This window comes from Ruditapes philippinarum, unplaced genomic scaffold (genome assembly GCF_026571515.1).
Source record: "Ruditapes philippinarum isolate M1 unplaced genomic scaffold, ASM2657151v2 ctg2162_1_1_1_1, whole genome shotgun sequence".
In the NCBI taxonomy this organism is placed as follows: Eukaryota; Metazoa; Mollusca; class Bivalvia; order Venerida; family Veneridae; genus Ruditapes; species Ruditapes philippinarum.
Genome location: NW_026859350.1, coordinates 104,564 through 123,630, shown reverse-complemented (window position 1 = coordinate 123,630; position 19,067 = coordinate 104,564). Strand labels below are relative to the sequence as shown.

General features: G+C 34.7%; 1 protein-coding gene across 1 annotated transcript in view; it reads right to left on the bottom strand.

The window, feature by feature from the left end:
- Nucleotides 1-17,709, bottom strand: part of LOC132756182 (uncharacterized) — a 36,870-nt gene extending 19,161 nt beyond the window's left edge. The window contains exons 1-14 of the mRNA XM_060747188.1: nt 17,442-17,709; nt 15,828-15,909; nt 12,339-12,788; nt 11,097-11,195; nt 10,679-10,926; nt 9,696-9,879; nt 9,200-9,306; nt 8,420-8,861; nt 7,664-7,762; nt 7,155-7,284; nt 6,767-6,938; nt 6,174-6,381; nt 5,369-5,464; nt 777-1,010 (exon numbers count right to left, since the gene is read on the bottom strand). Of these exons, the coding sequence (XP_060603171.1) occupies nt 777-1,010; nt 5,369-5,464; nt 6,174-6,381; nt 6,767-6,938; nt 7,155-7,284; nt 7,664-7,762; nt 8,420-8,861; nt 9,200-9,306; nt 9,696-9,879; nt 10,679-10,926; nt 11,097-11,195; nt 12,339-12,788; nt 15,828-15,849 (2,491 nt within the window). The 5' untranslated portion in view covers nt 15,850-15,909; nt 17,442-17,709. The remainder of the gene's footprint in view (nt 1-776; nt 1,011-5,368; nt 5,465-6,173; nt 6,382-6,766; nt 6,939-7,154; nt 7,285-7,663; nt 7,763-8,419; nt 8,862-9,199; nt 9,307-9,695; nt 9,880-10,678; nt 10,927-11,096; nt 11,196-12,338; nt 12,789-15,827; nt 15,910-17,441) is intronic.
- Nucleotides 17,710-19,067: the final 1,358 nt, after the last annotated feature.

The window sequence follows — 19,067 nt, the reverse complement described above, 5'->3', positions numbered from 1 at the left end:
CCTAAGTATAGTGTCATGTTCGGCCTCTATCCGTCCGAATATCAGGACATCATCTGTTTGGCAAAAAAACTCCTTCAATGCCCTCAAGTAATTGAGACATTCTTTTTTGGAAATATTCAGAATTACTAGATAACCCCATTGGTAAGCGATTAAACGCGTATCTACCAAAAGGTGTGATAAATGTAGTCAATAATTTTCTTTCTTGAGCAAGTTTAATTTGCCAAAATGAACTATTAGCGTCTAATTTTGAAAAATATTTTGCTCCAGTTAAACGACCTAAGCTTTGTTCTATAATCGGCAGAGGAAAATTTTTACGTCGCACATTTTTATTCAACTGTGTTATATCAACACATATGCGCACGTTATTGTCGCTTTTAGGAATACATACCATTCCTGCACACTAATCTGTGATTTCATCTACTTTCAAATTACGCCTGCCTTTTCCATACGCTCGAGCTCAGATTTAAACTTCGGTAGCAAAGGTATAGGCACGCGCCTTGGTACAGGTAAAGCATATGGCTGCGCGTTTTCATTGAGTGAAATACGATATTCACCATCTAATTGCCCTAGGTCGCGAAATAGATTAGGATGCTTCTGTTTGATATTTTCGATGGTTTGAATCTCGTCCAAATTTAATAAAATTGAGATTCTTTATAGCAGGTCTCCCTGATAAACATCTATCTATGTCTCTTACAACGTATATATTTTCTTGCGAAGAGTTACTATTGTGTGAAAGAGTCTGTGTTAATGAACCGATAACTATCAATTTTTGTTACCTGGACCGTATAACGATCTGTGTGTTTTATTCAATTTTGGTTTGCCTAAAGTATTATAAAGACTTTCCGGAATAACAGTCAAATCAGCACCAGTGTCTGATTTAAAGTAGACAAAGAAATCTCTCACCTGAAGTTTTATTGTCCAAGGTTCATCTGGTGCACAGTCAATAGTTCCTAAATATGATAATGCGTCATTTGCACACAGTTCGTGTACTTTTATAGTTTTACAACACACTGCGAAAAACGATTATAAAGTCCACATTTCCGGCATACTTTGCACAATGTTGTCGTGCATGATTTTCATTACAATTTGAACACCGTTTATAATCAATTTTCTTCGATTGTCTAGATTGTGTCCCCGGAAATTTCTGCGTCGCATTCTGCTGTCAAGAAACGTGTGGTTGCGGTACGAACTTCGTTTTGGCTTTACCCCGCCACGAACCTCGTCTGTTACAGCTACATCCTGTTGTGATCGAATTTGGTTTTTAACTATTTCGCTGTTTACGGATTTTTCGAGATTCAAGCTGCAGTTTTTCTGAATTTTTTTTTTATCTAAAATTCTAACTACGATTCGATCCCTTATTTGCTCGATTTTCATACCGGCAGCAAATTCACAGCACAGCCCGCCAACTCGTATAAAGATCTTATGAATGTCTCTACTGTTTCACCTTGCATTTGGTTTCTCTTATGTCATGAATTATATTTTTCTTTGGATTAAAATGTTCTTCAAATTTTGTTAAGACAGTGTCATATTTTTTCTCGTTACTTTCTGATAATTCAAACAGATTTTAATAAATTGTCAGCATCTTTTCCCATGGTATATACCTGTGTAGCGACTTGTATATATTCATCTTCTTGATGAAGCTTTGAAGCTGTTCTGTAGAAAGAAAATTTTTGTTTCCAATTATTCCATTTATTTGGGCTTGACAAATTTTTTCTGGAGGTTGTAACTTTACAATTTAATGTAGTCCAGTTAGAAATTTTCAATTTTAATCCAATCAACAATGTTTTATTAATTTACAATTGAATGTAAATCCTTTTTAACAATTTAATGTAAGTCCTTTTCATTGTTTACAATTTCATGTAGGTCCATGTTTTTCTTCTGTACTTTTGTTGCACATGTGCCTCTCTGTGTTTACTTCTGACACCATGTACTATTATCTGAATGACCGATGGTCAGTTATAACCATAACACTGTTAAATATATATAAGTTTTATTCTAAGTTTACATGTTAAAGCATTCTATGAAACTGTTATCAGAGAGACAAATCTACACTGAGATAAACCCACGTGACTAGAGAGTATATCATATTACACAACAACAAAAACAATGAAAAGGTCGCCATTATAATAACTTATCTTTCTGAAAATAAGACTAGACTGTATTGATAAACAATTTAATCAATGTCGCCTTTAAGTTAATGTTTTGGTATGCATCGTATACATCTACAAATAATGGTTCGCCTAATTGTTAGTTCTACTTCATTGAAGTTGTCTTTATGAGTACAATTCGAAATTATGTTCCCCGACTAACAACAGACAACGTTGTCAGAAGGGATGTTCAAATATGACTGCAACTGGGTCAATTTTCAGAAGTGCTTAACAAACAGTGCCAAAATAATTATTTGAGCCTCGGAAATAGAAATAGTCACAAGGGGCAAGATGAGGTGAATAAGAGGGCGAGGAAGCTCGACAACCTTTTACTGTAACAGATATTATCGTACAATGGCCGCTTTTTGTGACCAACCATTGTCATGCAAAAACCTGAACCCATGGAGACCAGTTGCTGGTCGACGGATTTTGAAATATTTTTTTTAATTTATGAAGGACCTTGCCTCTGTAAAACTTGGCATTTACAGATTTTCCCTTTGGTACGGCAATATAAATAGCAGGACATTGATTGGTAAAGAATATTACATACATGTCCTTTCTGAATCTCATGGCCATGGTGCGTTTTGCTATGCAAGGTTTTGACTTCCTTTGGTTGCCCGTATTTTGGTATGTATCTTTCGCTTGGGATCCACGTCTCATCGCCAGTGATGACAATTTGCGAAAGATCGACGAACTGTTTCAACAATGTTTTGGATATTCTTACCCGAGCAAGTTTTTCCTTTTTTGTAAGGAGATGGGGTAACTATCTGGCACTCATCCTTCTCATTTTTTAAATCACGTCTGTGAATTGTATGTGCGGTTCCACAGAGATAGCTACGCATTTCGCTATATACCTAGTTGTAAATCTTGAATCAGTAACAATCAAATCCTGTAATCTTTAACCATTTTTGGCGAAATTGTAGTTTTCGGACGGCGAGAATGAGATTCATCTTTAACTGAATCCACACCACTTTTAAATTTCTTACACCACCGTGTGACAGATGAAAAAGTTCATTGTTCCCATAAACACGACATATTCATTAAATATGTATTTCGCCTGTATACCGAGAATACAGCGGTTCTTTATATAGGACCGTATTGTTCAGTGAACGGAGACCTTTCCCTAACCATTTTAGCTTTAGTATACACGAGTAGATAGCATTAATCGAGCCATTGTCAAAGCTAGACTGAACTGATTTACACATGTATTATATCAATTGAGAGCTTACACAACTAATTATGCGGTACATGTACATAGTTCGTGCAAAACGTAGTTAAAAGCGAGATATTGGCCTAGTTGCATTCATATTTGAACACCCCTCGTAACTCCCAGAGCGAATGACCATAGAAAGTTCATGATCAATCACAACGAATATGATGTGCATCGCCCGGGTCCCCCGATTCACAGTCCAAGGCTGTATATATTGAGCTAACTGGACGGTGCCGTGGGATTGTATATGACTGTCTATAACACTTATATGCATGACTATGATATTTTACCCTACGCAGATTGCGCATGCGTGAGCAAATACTTCATCCTCAATTTTGCGTAGCAACGGACCATGTCAAAAAGGTCTTTAATGTCCAAACGGAACACTGTATTGATAGCGAGGTACTAATGTAATAGATAACATCTGAACAAAAATGAGAAGAAACAACCAGTTAAAAATGAATCAATTTTTGTTTATTAGCAACAAAACATGTTTACAATGTTTATATGTCTATAGATTCATCAAATAAAGTGTTCTTAAAAAGAAGACTTAAGGTCGTAATTTGGCATCAACTTACATTAAAGTTCCTGTAGCTCAACTTTTTATGGTTTACTGGAAATCATAAATATAATGCTCAAATGAAGATTTAGCTAAATTTTAAGTTCCAAAAAGCATTATTTGTAAAGATATTACCGAAATTACATTTCATAAATAAAGGGATGTCATTAGAAATTTATTTTCTTTAAAGTCTAAGTCATTTTTTCAATAAGCAATGAATGCATATATTTTAATGATTACATATAATGTTGACAAATATTTGCAGTACGTATTTTAGATATTCTTCGATGTTCGAAAATTGTTTAAGAAGCATAATTATATACATATATATATTTTTTCACTTAAGTGTGGTATACAACCTGAATTAAATTATACAGGATCATTAACTCTTATGCAAACCTGACAATCTTCTTTTCATTTTCGAGATGATAAGGAACCACAAGATCTTCGAAATTTGTTTTTGTAGTTAATATTGTCATACAATGGTGAAAGTTATATACAGACATGAGAATGATATGAGTATTATACCAACATATATTATAAACAACATTACATTCTTACAAATATCACAATGCTTATACTGTAAGACATACTCGTAATTTGCAAAAATAAAGAAAGAAAAAAAAATAAATAAAAAAAAATAAAATAAAATAAAAACACACACAAAACCCAATCCGCATGTTCTAGCTGTATCAAATCATAGATGGACTGATTAGCTACATCAGTGATTACCCAGCTATAACAGTGATCATTCCGTTATAAAAGTGATCACTTCGCTACACAAGTGATCACCTAGCTACACCAGTTATCATCCCGCTATAACAGTGATCACCCAGCTACACCGTGACTGCAACTCATTTTTAAAAAACAACAGCATGTTCATGTTGTTCCAATAGGCACGTGAGTTTTCTATAAATCTATGAATTGATTTGGTAATTGGTTTACCAGTGATCGCCAAAACCGCCAGACCCTTGTCATATAAATGCTGTTACAATGGCTTAATCAGTTTCCACTTATTCACTTACTCGCAGTAAGCAAACGCATGTATCGACAGCTAAATTCACTGATGTGATATCTCCACCCCTCACAATACAAATCACTCGAAGAAAGCTTTTCAGTATTTGAAGTGCATAAAAGGAGTGTATCTCTACTTGTAAACCATTTAAATAACTATTATATGCGCACACAAAAACTGTCAAGCAAAATAGGTCATATTGTTAATGATATCTTTTGAATGATAATAGTATTGGCATTGGTCATTTCCTCATTTATCTGTTTTGCATGTACATATGTGTAATAAATGTTCCCCAAGATTTAATAAATATCACAATGAGTTGAAATAAAGGCTCATATTTGCTTCTTTATAGGTGTTTTCATTGCACTTTACATTAAAGCTGAAATCAGATCATTTCCTTTTTACCACGACTGTGAATTTCTTATGTTACTTAATACTTGATTCTCTTCCTTCTGCATATATCATGCTCTGTGTTCCATTCTTGCTTTCAAAAATATGTCTACAAAATGCCGACATCAATGTTTCCTGACCATCTGTAACCAGATAAATATATCTTATAAATGCGATTCTGTATATTTATTTACACATAAGTATATTCATATTTCAAGCTCGACGATAATTACGTAAGATACATCAAAATATGTATGGGACATATATGTTTCAGTCGGTTTCAAACATTTAAAGTGTTTGTTTTTTTTTATGAAAAATAATTTAAAAGAAAGAAAATTACCTAACCATCTCAAGGTAATAAAAAACACATTTTTCTTCTTTTCATTAAGGATTTTTATTGCATCAAATAACAAACTAGTTAAAAATGTTTAAATGTCAATGCACGTTGAGTTAAGAAACGCTTCAGAAACATTTTTAAACCTCCTCTAATGACTTTGTCCAACTGCTTTGTCTAGTTTATCCATTGTACTAACTGTCCATTATCAATTGCGGGGATATGAAGATGAAAATGGGTGCTTTTGTGTTGTTTTTTTTTGTTCTTTTGTTAATATGAGTTTAAACAATACTTTATACATAAACATTTGATTTACATGATAATTTGTTGTTGTTGTTTGGTTTTTCGTCGCATTAACACAGTATAGGTTGTATGTACAAAGGTGAAATTTTCTATAAATGAGAAATTTATTATCACAGAATCGAGGTATTAATATGAAAATAAACATGAGAAAACATCAGAAAAAAATTATTAATGTATTAAATGTATAAATGTAAATATCGAAAGATAATTCTTACCATCGTAGTAAATGATATCAACTAAGTTGGACATGTCACCAAGTTTATGTTTCACAGATGGAAGTTGTAAAATGTCTGTGACAAGCTCAACTGTACGTTTACCCTGAACTAACATTTCATCTGTCGTTAGTCCAGCAAAGGGATAGCTGTATGCCATCCCATGTAGACAATGTCCTGGCGTAAAATACTCTGCTATGAAGCACACCGACTGAAAAAACAACAACAGTATTGGAGGAATAAGAAACGCAGTCATGCATCTTAAGGTTGTATGCCATCTTTTAAAAGCCCTGCTCTCCATAAATACATGCTTAGATGTTATTATCTGAAGAAGACTAATTCTGAAAATGTAATAAAAGAACTGAAAAAAGATTTGACATCAGAAATAACATTAAATCTAAATTTTATCGGTGTAGACTTTATCTTGCTTCTTCCACTTTTCATCATTATTGCAATTGGACCTGGATATTTCCTTAACCTGTTTTATATAATAATAATGATCGATGAAACGCTAATACTTTTCAAGAGATCCTGATACCTATGGGAATAATTTGAGTGTATCTAATGAATGTTTCATTCTATTTGCAATCTGCCTACACACAAAACATTATAATTAAATAAGGTAAATCAAAACAAACCTTCCGGCTGACATGATCGGTTATCTTGTAAACATGAAGATAGAAAGGACGTTTCAGTTGTCCACCGGTGTCTTTGATCACTGGCTTCAACATTCCAAGATGTTCAACAACTTTGTCATTGGCTTTTACTCTGAAACCAAATTGATTTTAGGAAAACTATTGATATTGGACATGGTAAAGTAACCTTAGCCTGAAATTTTCTGTTTATAACCTTTTTTCTGTAGTTAAGTTTGATGCATTGAGAAACAAAGAAGTTAGTTATAAGTTATCGTATGATTATAGACAGAAAGATAGAGTGTCATATTTTTAAAATGTAATGAAAAAACATGACTGCAGCAAAGTTTACCCTTCGTTTGCTTTCTTGAGTAACCAATCCTCTACTGTACATGACTTTGGTAACACCGGGAACATCTTCAATATACATCCACAATCTATTTTCTTTTCTGTCAAAAACTCCTTGACACGGTTGCTAACATCTAAAATAAATGAGGAAAATCAGAAATAATATTTTATGGAGTTTTAGCATGCTACAAACTTACATATGCATCATAAGAATTCAAGTTTCAATATTGCACACGGTATATTCAAAATCTTTCTTCAAATGCCTAGAGTAGCATTTAATCCTGAAAGGTTTAATGACTTTATATCACATTAACACTACAGAATTACACATACATCCTTTATAAATATGTTAACATCTTTTGGATGGTTAGCTAGGTTTGTTGATTTTTACTTCAATGTTTTAAGCTGATTGAAACACTCGAACCCGTTTCTGGATCCAACTAGAACTAAGCATTGAGTGTAAAGTTTCTTGTAAATTCTCTTTAATAGTTCTAATTTAATAAAAATACTAACCTAGAAGTGTGATTATCAAGTAATTGATCACATAAGCCCATGCTAAACCTGTAGCTACATCACCTGATGGCAAGCGGTGCTCCATTCTTACAATACCACCTGAAGTGAATAATAGAATGTGCAGCGTTGACCAAGTTATAAAGGTATCTTTTTTTCAAGAATCATTAATTCTAGCCAAATTTGGGAACATGACCATGTTTCCCATCAATTACCAGTATAAAGTTGTAAAGGTATTTAGACAAAAATGTGTCCCACGAAATAGGTTATGAAGTAACTGTCTTTATTAAAATATGTTTTATTAAACTACACATGTTAAAAATTCACCATTTCCAAAAGAAACTTCCGCTAATAAATTAGAAAATAGATGCAAATAATTGGAAGATGGATTAAAAATCACTTTTTGTATCCTAAATCACCAAACCAATATCTGAATGTTTCATAATTTTAAAAATATGAAAGAAATGAAAAAAAAAACTGAACAATTTCAAATCCCGTCTTATATAATTAATATATTGGGGATGATACATAAGTATGTCTTTGATTGGTTTACGAATGGTTTGCCATGATGATCGAGGGCGATTAACTACCGTGGTTCAATCCGCCAGAATATTTTGCTTTTATAATTTACCTTTGTAGAATACAAAAATAAGGAAAAGTCAAATAAATTAAAGAAATAATTTATATTTACCAAAAGGCTGTATAAATCTTTGTTAAAATGTTCAAATACATTTTATATTCCTTGATCGGTGTATTTACCTTTCATTGTCATGTAGATTTTCTCACAGTACTTTGGCTCTGACGCACTAACTACGGTCACCCATTTGATATAGCGTGGTATGTCCTTTACTTCAATGCCATTAAGTACAGGTATAACTCGCAATGCATTATCCATTAGGCCTTCACGTAGCATTACAGAACATCTGTATAATAAGGTATTTGGCGTTGTAAAGGTGTTTTCTGAGAGCAGAAAAATTTGCCATTTAGCCGGACGTCTAGAAAGTTCTCTTTCATTGCCTCTGTCAAGATACACAGACATGTTTCTACTTTCAAAAAACTTGTTTAACTTGTCAGCCACTTCACATTCAGTATGTGAATCTTTCATGTAATTAATGGCAACCTCATGGTCATCATATGTTGAAGTATTTTTTGAAGCAGAAATTTCAGTTTTCGCATCAACCTCGCGAACATACAAATCTTTCTACGTAAAAGAAGGAAAAGTAAAGTAAAGTAACTGTTCAGTACATATAATCTACAGATTAGCAAAATGTTGAACTGGGTAACTGTTTAAAGATGGTACATTTGTATATACACACCTTTCTGTAATTTTAGTAGCAGTGATGCTTTCAAAAATATCTAAAAACACTATTTACATTATAGTATCATTTTCTCTCGACACCGAAGTTCCTTACATTGTTATTCACCCATTTAAGGTCTGGTCTAACGATCAAACCATTTTATTGTTTGATGAATATATCTTTTGCAAAGCACCCAAAAAGAATATATTTGTATGGCAGCACACATAAATTTTTGATTTACCTCAAAAGTATCAGACAGATCCTCGGTTTGCGTATCCTCTTTGAGCTCCGCTTCGATACTTTCTTTGACAGCATTATACAGCGCTGATTGCATCGTCCCCTCATTTTCTAAGTGATAATAATTGTAATAGTTGTAAAATCAAATAAATAAACGACTTATATAGGTTAAAGATTAAAAGGAAAAGAGTTGCACACGCAGGTACGTATTTAGCCGACAAGATCACAAGGTTTATGGAAATGCGTTTGTAAGTTATTACTATTATTGAATAAATAGATTTGACAAAACCAGTGCAGAGTAGGCTGATGCTCTTTCCATTCTCTCGCATTGGCACACTCAATCAAATTGAGTTATTGACTTTCACCCATTTTCTTAATTTTTCTTTGCGTTCGAGGGGTCTACCTTATACTAAAATAGTCATAATTTTTACGTTTCAACAATTTTCAGATTTTTATTTGATATAATATAAGAATATTCAATAGAAAAAAACAATAAATACCATCATATAGAATTAATTTCACTGTTCCAAAACAATCATTATTTTCAGCATGATTGATAACTTCTCCTAGAATATATTGAAGCTGCGCTAATTGGTGACGCATATCAACTACTTTCAAACGTTCCTTGTTCATAACAAACATGGCATTTAGTATATACGGACAATCGGCAAAGAAGAAATAGCCCTGAAACAAAAAAAAAATAAAAATAAAATAGAAGAAAACTATTAAGAGACATATTATCATAAATAAATATATCTAAATATCTAGATAAATAAACGAGAACGATAAGCATATCACCTATCTGAAACATATTACGTCCAAGTCTGAAACATATAACGACCAAGTCTGGAACATTTTACGTCCAAGTCTGAAATATATTATATCCAGGAATAGAATGTATGACGTTCAAGTCTGGAACATATTACGTCCTTGTCTGTGACATATAACGCCCTAGTCTGGAACATCCGAGTCTGGATCATATACTTCGTCCTTGTCTGGATCATATACTACGTCCTAGTCTGGAACATATACTACGTCCTAGTCTGGAACATATACTACGTCCTAGTCTGGAACATATACTACGTCCTAGTCTGGAACATATACTACGTCCTAGTCTGGAACATATACTACGTCCTAGTCTGGAACATATACTACATCCTAGTCTGGAACATATACTACGTCCTAGTCTGGAACATATTTCTCCTAGTCTGGAACATATAACGTCCAAATCTGGAACATATTTCGACGCAGTCTGTAACATGTAAAGGACAAAATTAATCAGACATCACAGCGTTACAGTCTCGTTATAAAGATCTTAGTTAATTAAATTTGATGTTTTGCCATCACAATGTTTTCTACAAAAAGTGCTGTATTTTTACCTTTCTTTATCCACAATATAATCAAATTTATTTACAAAGTATACATATTTTTTTAATGTTTTGAGCGACTTTAAAAAGTTTAACTTTTATAGAATTACATATACCTCGTCCCCAGTTTCACATTCTTTAGTAATCTCGTATATTACTAGTTTGTATATTCTTGGTTTACCGACATGGGATTTCTTGATTTCTGTTATGTCTTGCTTTTTGATACGGATTTTATTTTGGTCATCATAGCTTTCAAAACTTCCATTAACGTCGCATGTTTTTGGAAGCAAGATGTGGTACTTTCTAGATACCCGCTGAGGGTGAGCTCTAAATATTGAAGTCTGCTCTATCGTCTGTTTTAGAACTACAATATAGAGAATGTTATTTCTTCTTATAAGATGAATGTATTCATTCATGTATATTTTTAAAATGTATCAAGATTAATTTTTTTAGATATACATTCATCAATTATGACAAATAATCCATTTTTAAGAAGAAAAAACACACAATCCTTTGTAACAGAAAATAACTTACCAGGAAGAACATGCGACAAATATCCAACATAATGAGAAAATACCAAACCATGTGCAAGGCTTCCTTCTAGTGGCAAAATATTTGGCAATGGTACATCCTCTGTAAAATAATACAAGTCTGTATATGATATTTATAGGGATATTTTGAATAATGCTTTTAACATAGAGAAATGGTCAAATAAGTGTTTAGGGTAACATTTTTAAACATATTAAAAAAACATTTTCTTTAGATAGAAACAATCATTTTGCTCGTGTTATTTGTTACCTGAATGTTATTATTTGTTTCTTAACAATGAGCAATAGGAAAACATTTTTCATAATGATGATATTTTAGATAATTTAGAGTTTCCTCATTTCTGAAAAGTTGCTCTACTTATAGCGAATATAGTTTAGAAAAATACCCATAACTCATTAACCACACGGTAAATTTTGTTTAAATTTTGCATACAGGTGACCTTTAAGACATATAACTGTAGTATGTTGTCAATTTTACAGTTCCTTATACTGCCCATTAGGGGTGGTGTACCTTAAGTGAATAATAACATGACATTACTAATACGAGTAAAGTAGATGGCGATTGTATAGTGAAATAAAATATATATGATCTTAACCGGTTATCATTTCTGAACGATCAAGATCAGCAAGCAATAGCTTAAATATAGCCCGTGCAAGCAGAACTTGGCATGGATTAAGACAATTGAATGTTTAAAGTAGATGGGTTAAGATACACTAGTATGGAAGTATGGAACGCCGTGACTGTCTTATGTGATCATTGTAATACAGTCGCGGTGTTCCATACACTAGTAAGAGTATTATGTAATATTGTTCTACGATAGCTTCTTGTAGTATAATAAAAAAGTCACTATTAGTGAAAAACTATGTGACTTGGTCAGATTAAGATCAGATCTAATATAAATTTTAAAAAAGTATCAGTGGTTAATACCTAAAGATTAAATACATTCGTTAAAATGAGGAAATGGCATGAACATGCAAAAATCTAATATCTAATAGGAATTCTTACTTTTAATTGCTGTGTTTAACTTCTTTTTTCGATCAATATCTTATTATTTAAAACAAATTTCGGGAACATGCTTTGTTTTACAATGAAATCAAGCCTAATGTGTAATGATGTCTCTTTTAAATATGGACGCTAATCTGCAACATACACCAGTGTAGCTATACCACAATTGACATCATATTTCACGTGGCATTGCCATACTGTACACTACTTTAAGAAACTTACGGGTAATATTTTTAACCAGCATTTCTTCCCATTTGTTGTCATTAAAGTTCAGACGGAAATGTGGAACTGTCGCTAGTATACCCCGTTTCAGGTAATCTAGGTCCTCGTCTTTGACGTCATTTACAATAAGTCTCAAGGTCAAAATATTGCTTTGCTGCGATTGGTCAATTGACTGAACCATTTCAAGAAGAACCCATGGGCTCTCCAACGAATCCTTCGTTAGTATGACAACTGTCCTTGCTGAGTTATGCACACATCTAACAATACTATTAAATATGTTTTGGCCTGCAGGGAATGCCTCTTGTTTCCAATGTGCTAAAACCTTTAAAGAATGTTCCTCAAGAGTTGTGCCTATGCAACGGGCAATTTCATAATCAGCATCCGTTTTGTATACGATAAAAGCATCATACTCCTTCTTGTTTGTTGTACAAGCGGTGGTAGGTGATCCATCTTTAAATTAAACATATTGACGTTCACAAAAAGTAATCTGGATGCTAAATTATCATCCTGGACTAAATATATTGCAAATTTAATTTTCGCATTATTATGTTAACTATCTAAAAAGATAGCAATATTGTTCATACTCGTATTGACAGTTCATATTGTAAATCAGTTAAGATAAATAAAGGGGGTCTAACAAGAGATTCGCGGTAAAACAAGAGAGTCACGGTAAAACAAGAGAGTCGTGGTAAAACATGAGACTCGAGGTAAAACATGAGAGTCGTGGTAAAACAAGAGAGTCGCGGTAAAACAAGAGAGTCGCGGTAAAACAAGAGAGTCGCGGTAAAACAAGAGAGTCGTGGTAAAACAAGAGAGTCGCGGTAAAACAAGAGAGTCGTGGTAAAACAAGAGAGTCGCGGTAAAACAAGAGAGTCGCGGTAAAACAAGAGAGTCGCGGTAAAACAAGAGAGTCGCGGTAAAACAAGAGAGTCGTGGTAAAACAAGAGAGTCGCGGTAAAACATGACACTCGAGATAAAACATGAGATTCGAGGTAAAACAAAAGAGTCACGTAAAACAAGAGAGTCACGGTAAAACAAGAGACTCGCGGTAAAACTAGAGAGTCGCGGTTAAACAACAGAGTTGCAGTAAAACAAGAGAGTCGCGGCTTAAAACAAGAGAGTCGCGGTAAAACAAGAAAATCACGGTAAAACAAGAGAGTCGTGGTAAAACAAGAGAGTCGCGTAAAACATGAGACTCGAGGTAAAACATGAGACTCAAGGTAAAACAAAAGAGTCGCGTAAAACAAGAGAGTCGCGGTAAAACAAGAGACTCGTGGTTAAACTAGAGAGTCGCGGTTAAACAACGGAGTCGCGGTAAAACAAGAGAGTCGCGGTAAAATAAGAGAGATGCGGTTAAATAAGATAGTCGTGGTAAAGCAAGAGAGTCGTTGTAAAACTAGAGATTCGCGGTTAAACTACAGAGTCGTGGTACAACAAGAGAGTCGTGCCAAAACTAGAGACTCGCGGTAAAACTAGAGAGTCGCGGTAAAACATGAGAGTCGTGGTAAAACAAGAGATTCGCGGTACAACAAGAGACTCGCGGGAAAACTAGAGAGTCGTGCTAAATCAAGAGACTCGTGGTAAAACAAAAGAGTCAAGTAAAACAAGAGAGTCGAGGTACAACAAAAGAGACGCGGTAAAACAAGAGAGTCGAGGTACAACAAGAGAGTCGTGGTAAAACAAAAGAGTCGTGGTAAAACAATAGAGTAGCGGTAAAATAAGGGAGATGCTGTTAAAAAAGAGAGTAGTGGTAAAACTAGAACGTTGCGGTAAAACTAGAGATTCGCATTTAAGCAACAGACCCGAGGTAAAACAAGAGAGTCGTGGTAAAACAATAGACTAGCGGTTAAACAACAAAGTCGTGGTAAGACAAGAGAGCCGTGGCTGAACTAGAGATTCGCAATTAAACAACAAAGTCGTGGTAAAACAAGAGAGTCGTGGAACATCATGAGATTCGCGATAAAACAAGAGAGTCGCGGTACAACAAGAGAGTCGCGATAACAACAAGAGAGTCGCGGTAAAACAAGAGAGTCGCGCTAAAACATAGGGCTCGCGGTTTAAAACAAGATAGTCACGGTGAACAAGAGTGTCGCGGTAAAACAAGAGAGTCGCGGTACAACAAGAGAGTCGCGATACAACAAGAGAGTCGCGGTAAAACAAGAGAGTCGCGGTAAAACATATGACTCGCGGTAAAACAAGATAGTCACGGTAAACAAGAGTGTCGTGGTAAAACAAGAGAGTCGCGGTAAAACAAGAGAGTCGCGGTTAAACAAGAGAGTCGCGGTAAAACAAGAGAGTCGCGGTAAAACAAGAGAGTCGTGGTAAAACATGAGAGTTGTGGTAAAACAAGAGATTCGCGGTACAACAAGAGACTCGCAGGAAAACTAGAGAGTCGTGCTAAATCAAGAGACTGGTGGTAAAACAAAAGAGTCAAGTAAAACAAGAGAGTCGAAGTACAACAAAAGAGATGCGGTAAAACAAGAGAGTCGAGGTACAACAAGAGAGTCGTGGTAAAACAAGAGAGTCGTGGTAAAACAATAGAGTAGCGGTAAAATAAGGGAGATGCTGTTAAAAAAGAGAGTAGTGGTAAAACTAGAACGTTGCGGTAAAACTAGAGATTCGCATTTAAGCAACAGACCCGAGGTAAAACAAGAGAGTCGTGGTAAAACAATAGACTAGCGGTTAAACAACAAAGTCGTGGTAAGACAAGAGAGCCGTGCTGAACTAGAGATTCGCAATTTAAACAACAAAGTCGTGGTAAAAACAAGAGAGTCGTGGAACATCATGAGATTCGCGATAAAACAAGAGAGTCGCGGTACAACAAGAGAGTCGCGATACAACAAGAGAGTCGCGGTAAAACAAGAGAGTCGCGGTAAAAACATATGACTCGCGGTAAAACAAGATAGTCACGTGTAAACAAGAGTGTCGTCGTAAAACAAGAGAGTCGCGGTAAAACAAGAGAGTCGCGGTTAAACAAGAGAGTCGCGGTTAAACAAAGAAAACTAAGAGTCGCGGTAAAACAAGAGAGTCGCGGTAAAACAAGAGAGAGTCGCGGTAAACAAGAGAGTCGTGGTAAAACATGAGAGTCGTGTAAAACAAAGAGATTCGCGGTACAACAAGAGACTCGCGGGAAAACTAGAGAGTCGTGCTAAATCAAGAGACTCGTGGTAAAACAAAGAGAGTCGAGTTAAACAAGAGAGTCGAGGTACAACAAAAGAGACGCGGTAAAACAAGAGAGTCGAGGTACAACAAGAGAGTCGTGGTAAAACAAGAGAGTCGTGCTAAAACAAGAGAGTCGTGCTAAAACAAGAGACTCGTGGTAAAACAAAAGAGTCGAGTAAAACAAGAGAGTCGCAAGAGAGTCGTGGTAAGTTTATAGGGAACAATCTATTAAAACACACCTGAATTGTGATAATTTAATTGTTTAAATTGCACCCCTTTAAACAGATTTTTTATTGAAATATGTAAGATTAAAATAGACTTCTTTACCCGATTTTGTGAGACACGCCATTATGTCACCCACTCTTCTACAAATGGACAGCTAGTCTTCTCAGAAAAAACTTCCTAACATCTAGAAATAAAGTTATTTAAAAACATGCAGTATGAGATACATGTGATGGTTAAGATACCAGTTTAACCTATGATAGAACGTTAGAGACAATAGTGGCAGGTCAAGGTCACCGGTATGGAGCCAGCCTCATTCAGTAGGTCCGTAGAGTCTGACTACAACAACGGCAGCCTTCCCATGTCTGAGAGATTAGCGTTTTCGAAATCACGAATTTCTTTCACTGCCAAGGGTTTAACAATCCCTATTTATCTCATCGCGATAAATTCAGTGGGCGGGGAAAGGGGGGGGGGGTCAGAAAATATTCGAACTATTATATACTTCATTCATTTTGTGTTTTCACAAATATAATGCTGTCAAACCTATGTTAAAAACCACCTCCGAATAAAGATCACCATGTGAATAAAGGACACTTTTGGACAAACCTGCATTGATAAAACAGTACATTATCATCTCCAAATAGATACCACTTGGCAATAAAGACCATGCTCCTTTAGATGGCCTTTATTCACAGATTTTGCCACCGTTAACTTTAACATAACTTGTACAAGTATAATGACAAAACGATTATGCGGATAAATTTTGTTTTCATACCTTCATTATTGTAAGTTCTTTACCGAAGTCTGACGGAAAGTGCCGAAAGGTTACGATTGTCTAAAGGTTTTTAATAAGTTGACTTGCCGACTTTCTTAGAATTTTATCAAATGTTGCTATAATTTTAGCCACAAAAATTTAATCTGTCGGTATATAAATACAAATAATCAACCATGTGCAACTGATAATGACACCATTAAAAAAGTTTAATAGTTTATATAAAATCACAAAATTCTTGTGCTTAAGGTGCCTGTCTCTTACCCTAGGGATAGAGGATTCGAAACCTGCTGGTTCAAGATATGATACCAGTACTGGTGTACTTTTGGCTGGTTCAGGATCCATTTTGTTCGCTTACCAACCCTATTACAAGTAGAGAAACTGATAGCGAACAGCATGGATTTTGATCAGACTGCGCGGATGCGCAGGCTGGTCTGGATCCATGCTGGTCGCAAACCCACTATGTTGGTTTTGTTGTGACGCGGCTCAAATAATTAACTTGATTTTTGTCAATAATTATTTCAATCGATAAAAATATAAATAGTGCACGTACATAATTATTACGACTTATTGATCTTTTTATCCCATCTAACCCTTTTTATTGTTTTCTAAAACGGTGTCATCCTATCATGTAAAATATTTGTACATTATTTATTGACTGATTTTCACTTTTGAACAAACCGAAAGTAAAGACTGACCCAGATACCCCTCTTCATTTCGAATGTACGGATTATATGCCAGCACGGTCCATTAATTCTTCCAATCGAATATCTATATCTATATCATTTACGAAATACATTTACACTTGACTAAATGCCCCTGATATTTAATATGCTTAATTAGATATGATAAGTGTTCCGAATGAATTAAAACTAAAATTATTTGCGTCATTTTAAATCTTATCTAAAATAAAACTTATAAATTCGAAACTAGTAGGAAACACATACCTTTTTTTTCCTTTTCAAATATCACATAATGTCCAAAAGCAGACGACATTAACAACAGGACATTCTATTTAACAATAGATTTTTATCTGTAACTCAAGTCGAGTTCCTAGTCGAAAATAGAATAATTGAAACCACTCAAAATTGCTTTTTTATAATCAAATTCATAACGTCAAAGAATATTAATTTCCTGTTTTTTACTATTTTATTCAGGAAAAATATTAAACAAATGTATGCTTACTTAATCCTAACCGAGATAAATATAGCATTATTTCCTATTTGGTTTATACGCGACTAAATTCCATTTGGGTTTTCCCGTAATTAACCTACATGTACCTTTAAACATGTAATTTCTTTATACATCCGGGTGTTTGTGTGGAATGGCGGGGAGGGGACGGGGGGGGGGTTACGGAATGAAAACATTTGGCAATATATAAAACTTATCTGAGGGATATTTTGTTAGTTGAATAAATGATATCGGAGTTAATGTTAATCTAGTTTCGATTTTAAAATCCATATTCATGTATTATAAATAGCCTACGATTTCTATACTTTACCTTGTACGGTTGACACGATTCCGTTTAAAATATCCCACTGGAAATTTTACCAGCTAATGATAAATTACCACAAACTGTTGCCATACTTAATAAATTTTGGTTGGATTTTCCGTACAAACTACGTGTCATTTTTTATATACATGGTTTAATATCATTTAAATCTTTATTAAGTTGAACAATGAAAATTGTATCTATCGCAGAAGATTTCAATGTCACATCTAGCTATGGTGATTAAACATGTTAAGGGGGCCAATTAAATAACTTAATGTTTGCGTCTTCTTGCATTTTTCTGTTTATAAGAAGCATACTTATGTTGTTTTTTTTATAATTTCTAAAGATGACTTTAAATGTTTTGCAAATAAAAACTTACATCTTCCAATGATAATAGTGAGTCCAGTAACAGATAGAACCAACGTGACACCGACATGGTATTATCCCGGTATTTTTTCTCTCACTAGGAACCCCAATGTCCTTTTTTAATTGCAAAATTCAGCCAGCTGTCACATTGTCGTCTCGCTTTGTGCGTTTACATAACGTTTTTGGAGTTTGTACTGCATTTACACGAAGTACATAGGCGTTTTTTATGGCATTATTACGACATTGTGTGTGTCTATAGTGAACACCACCATGCTACGGCAACTATGGCGTTTTAAGGCGTCTTCACCACGACCGCAAGGACGCCCTAGAAACGTCATAAAGAAAACTACCTGGCTGCACTGCAAACGCACTGATGCCGCCATAGATTTTTATGTACAATGTAATTTGTGTGCGTTAACACGACGACTATGCGACATCTACAGTGCGCACATTGATTGTTCATTATGTGTCTACCGTGACTATTGGGCCACGGCCTAGAGTATTCTTTTCCTGGGATGCTCTGAGAACGCCGAACCTTGTTTTTGTGTATTGTTGCCGTGGTAATGCTGAGACAATGATTGGATCCTCGCGATGGCTGGAGTCCTTTCCAGCACGAACTTACGGTGTCCATGACGTTTCAGCTGCGTTTTACGTCGCACTTGAAACTCAGAAAGGTCGCAAGGTGCGACATAATAAAAAAGAATGTGAAAAATTA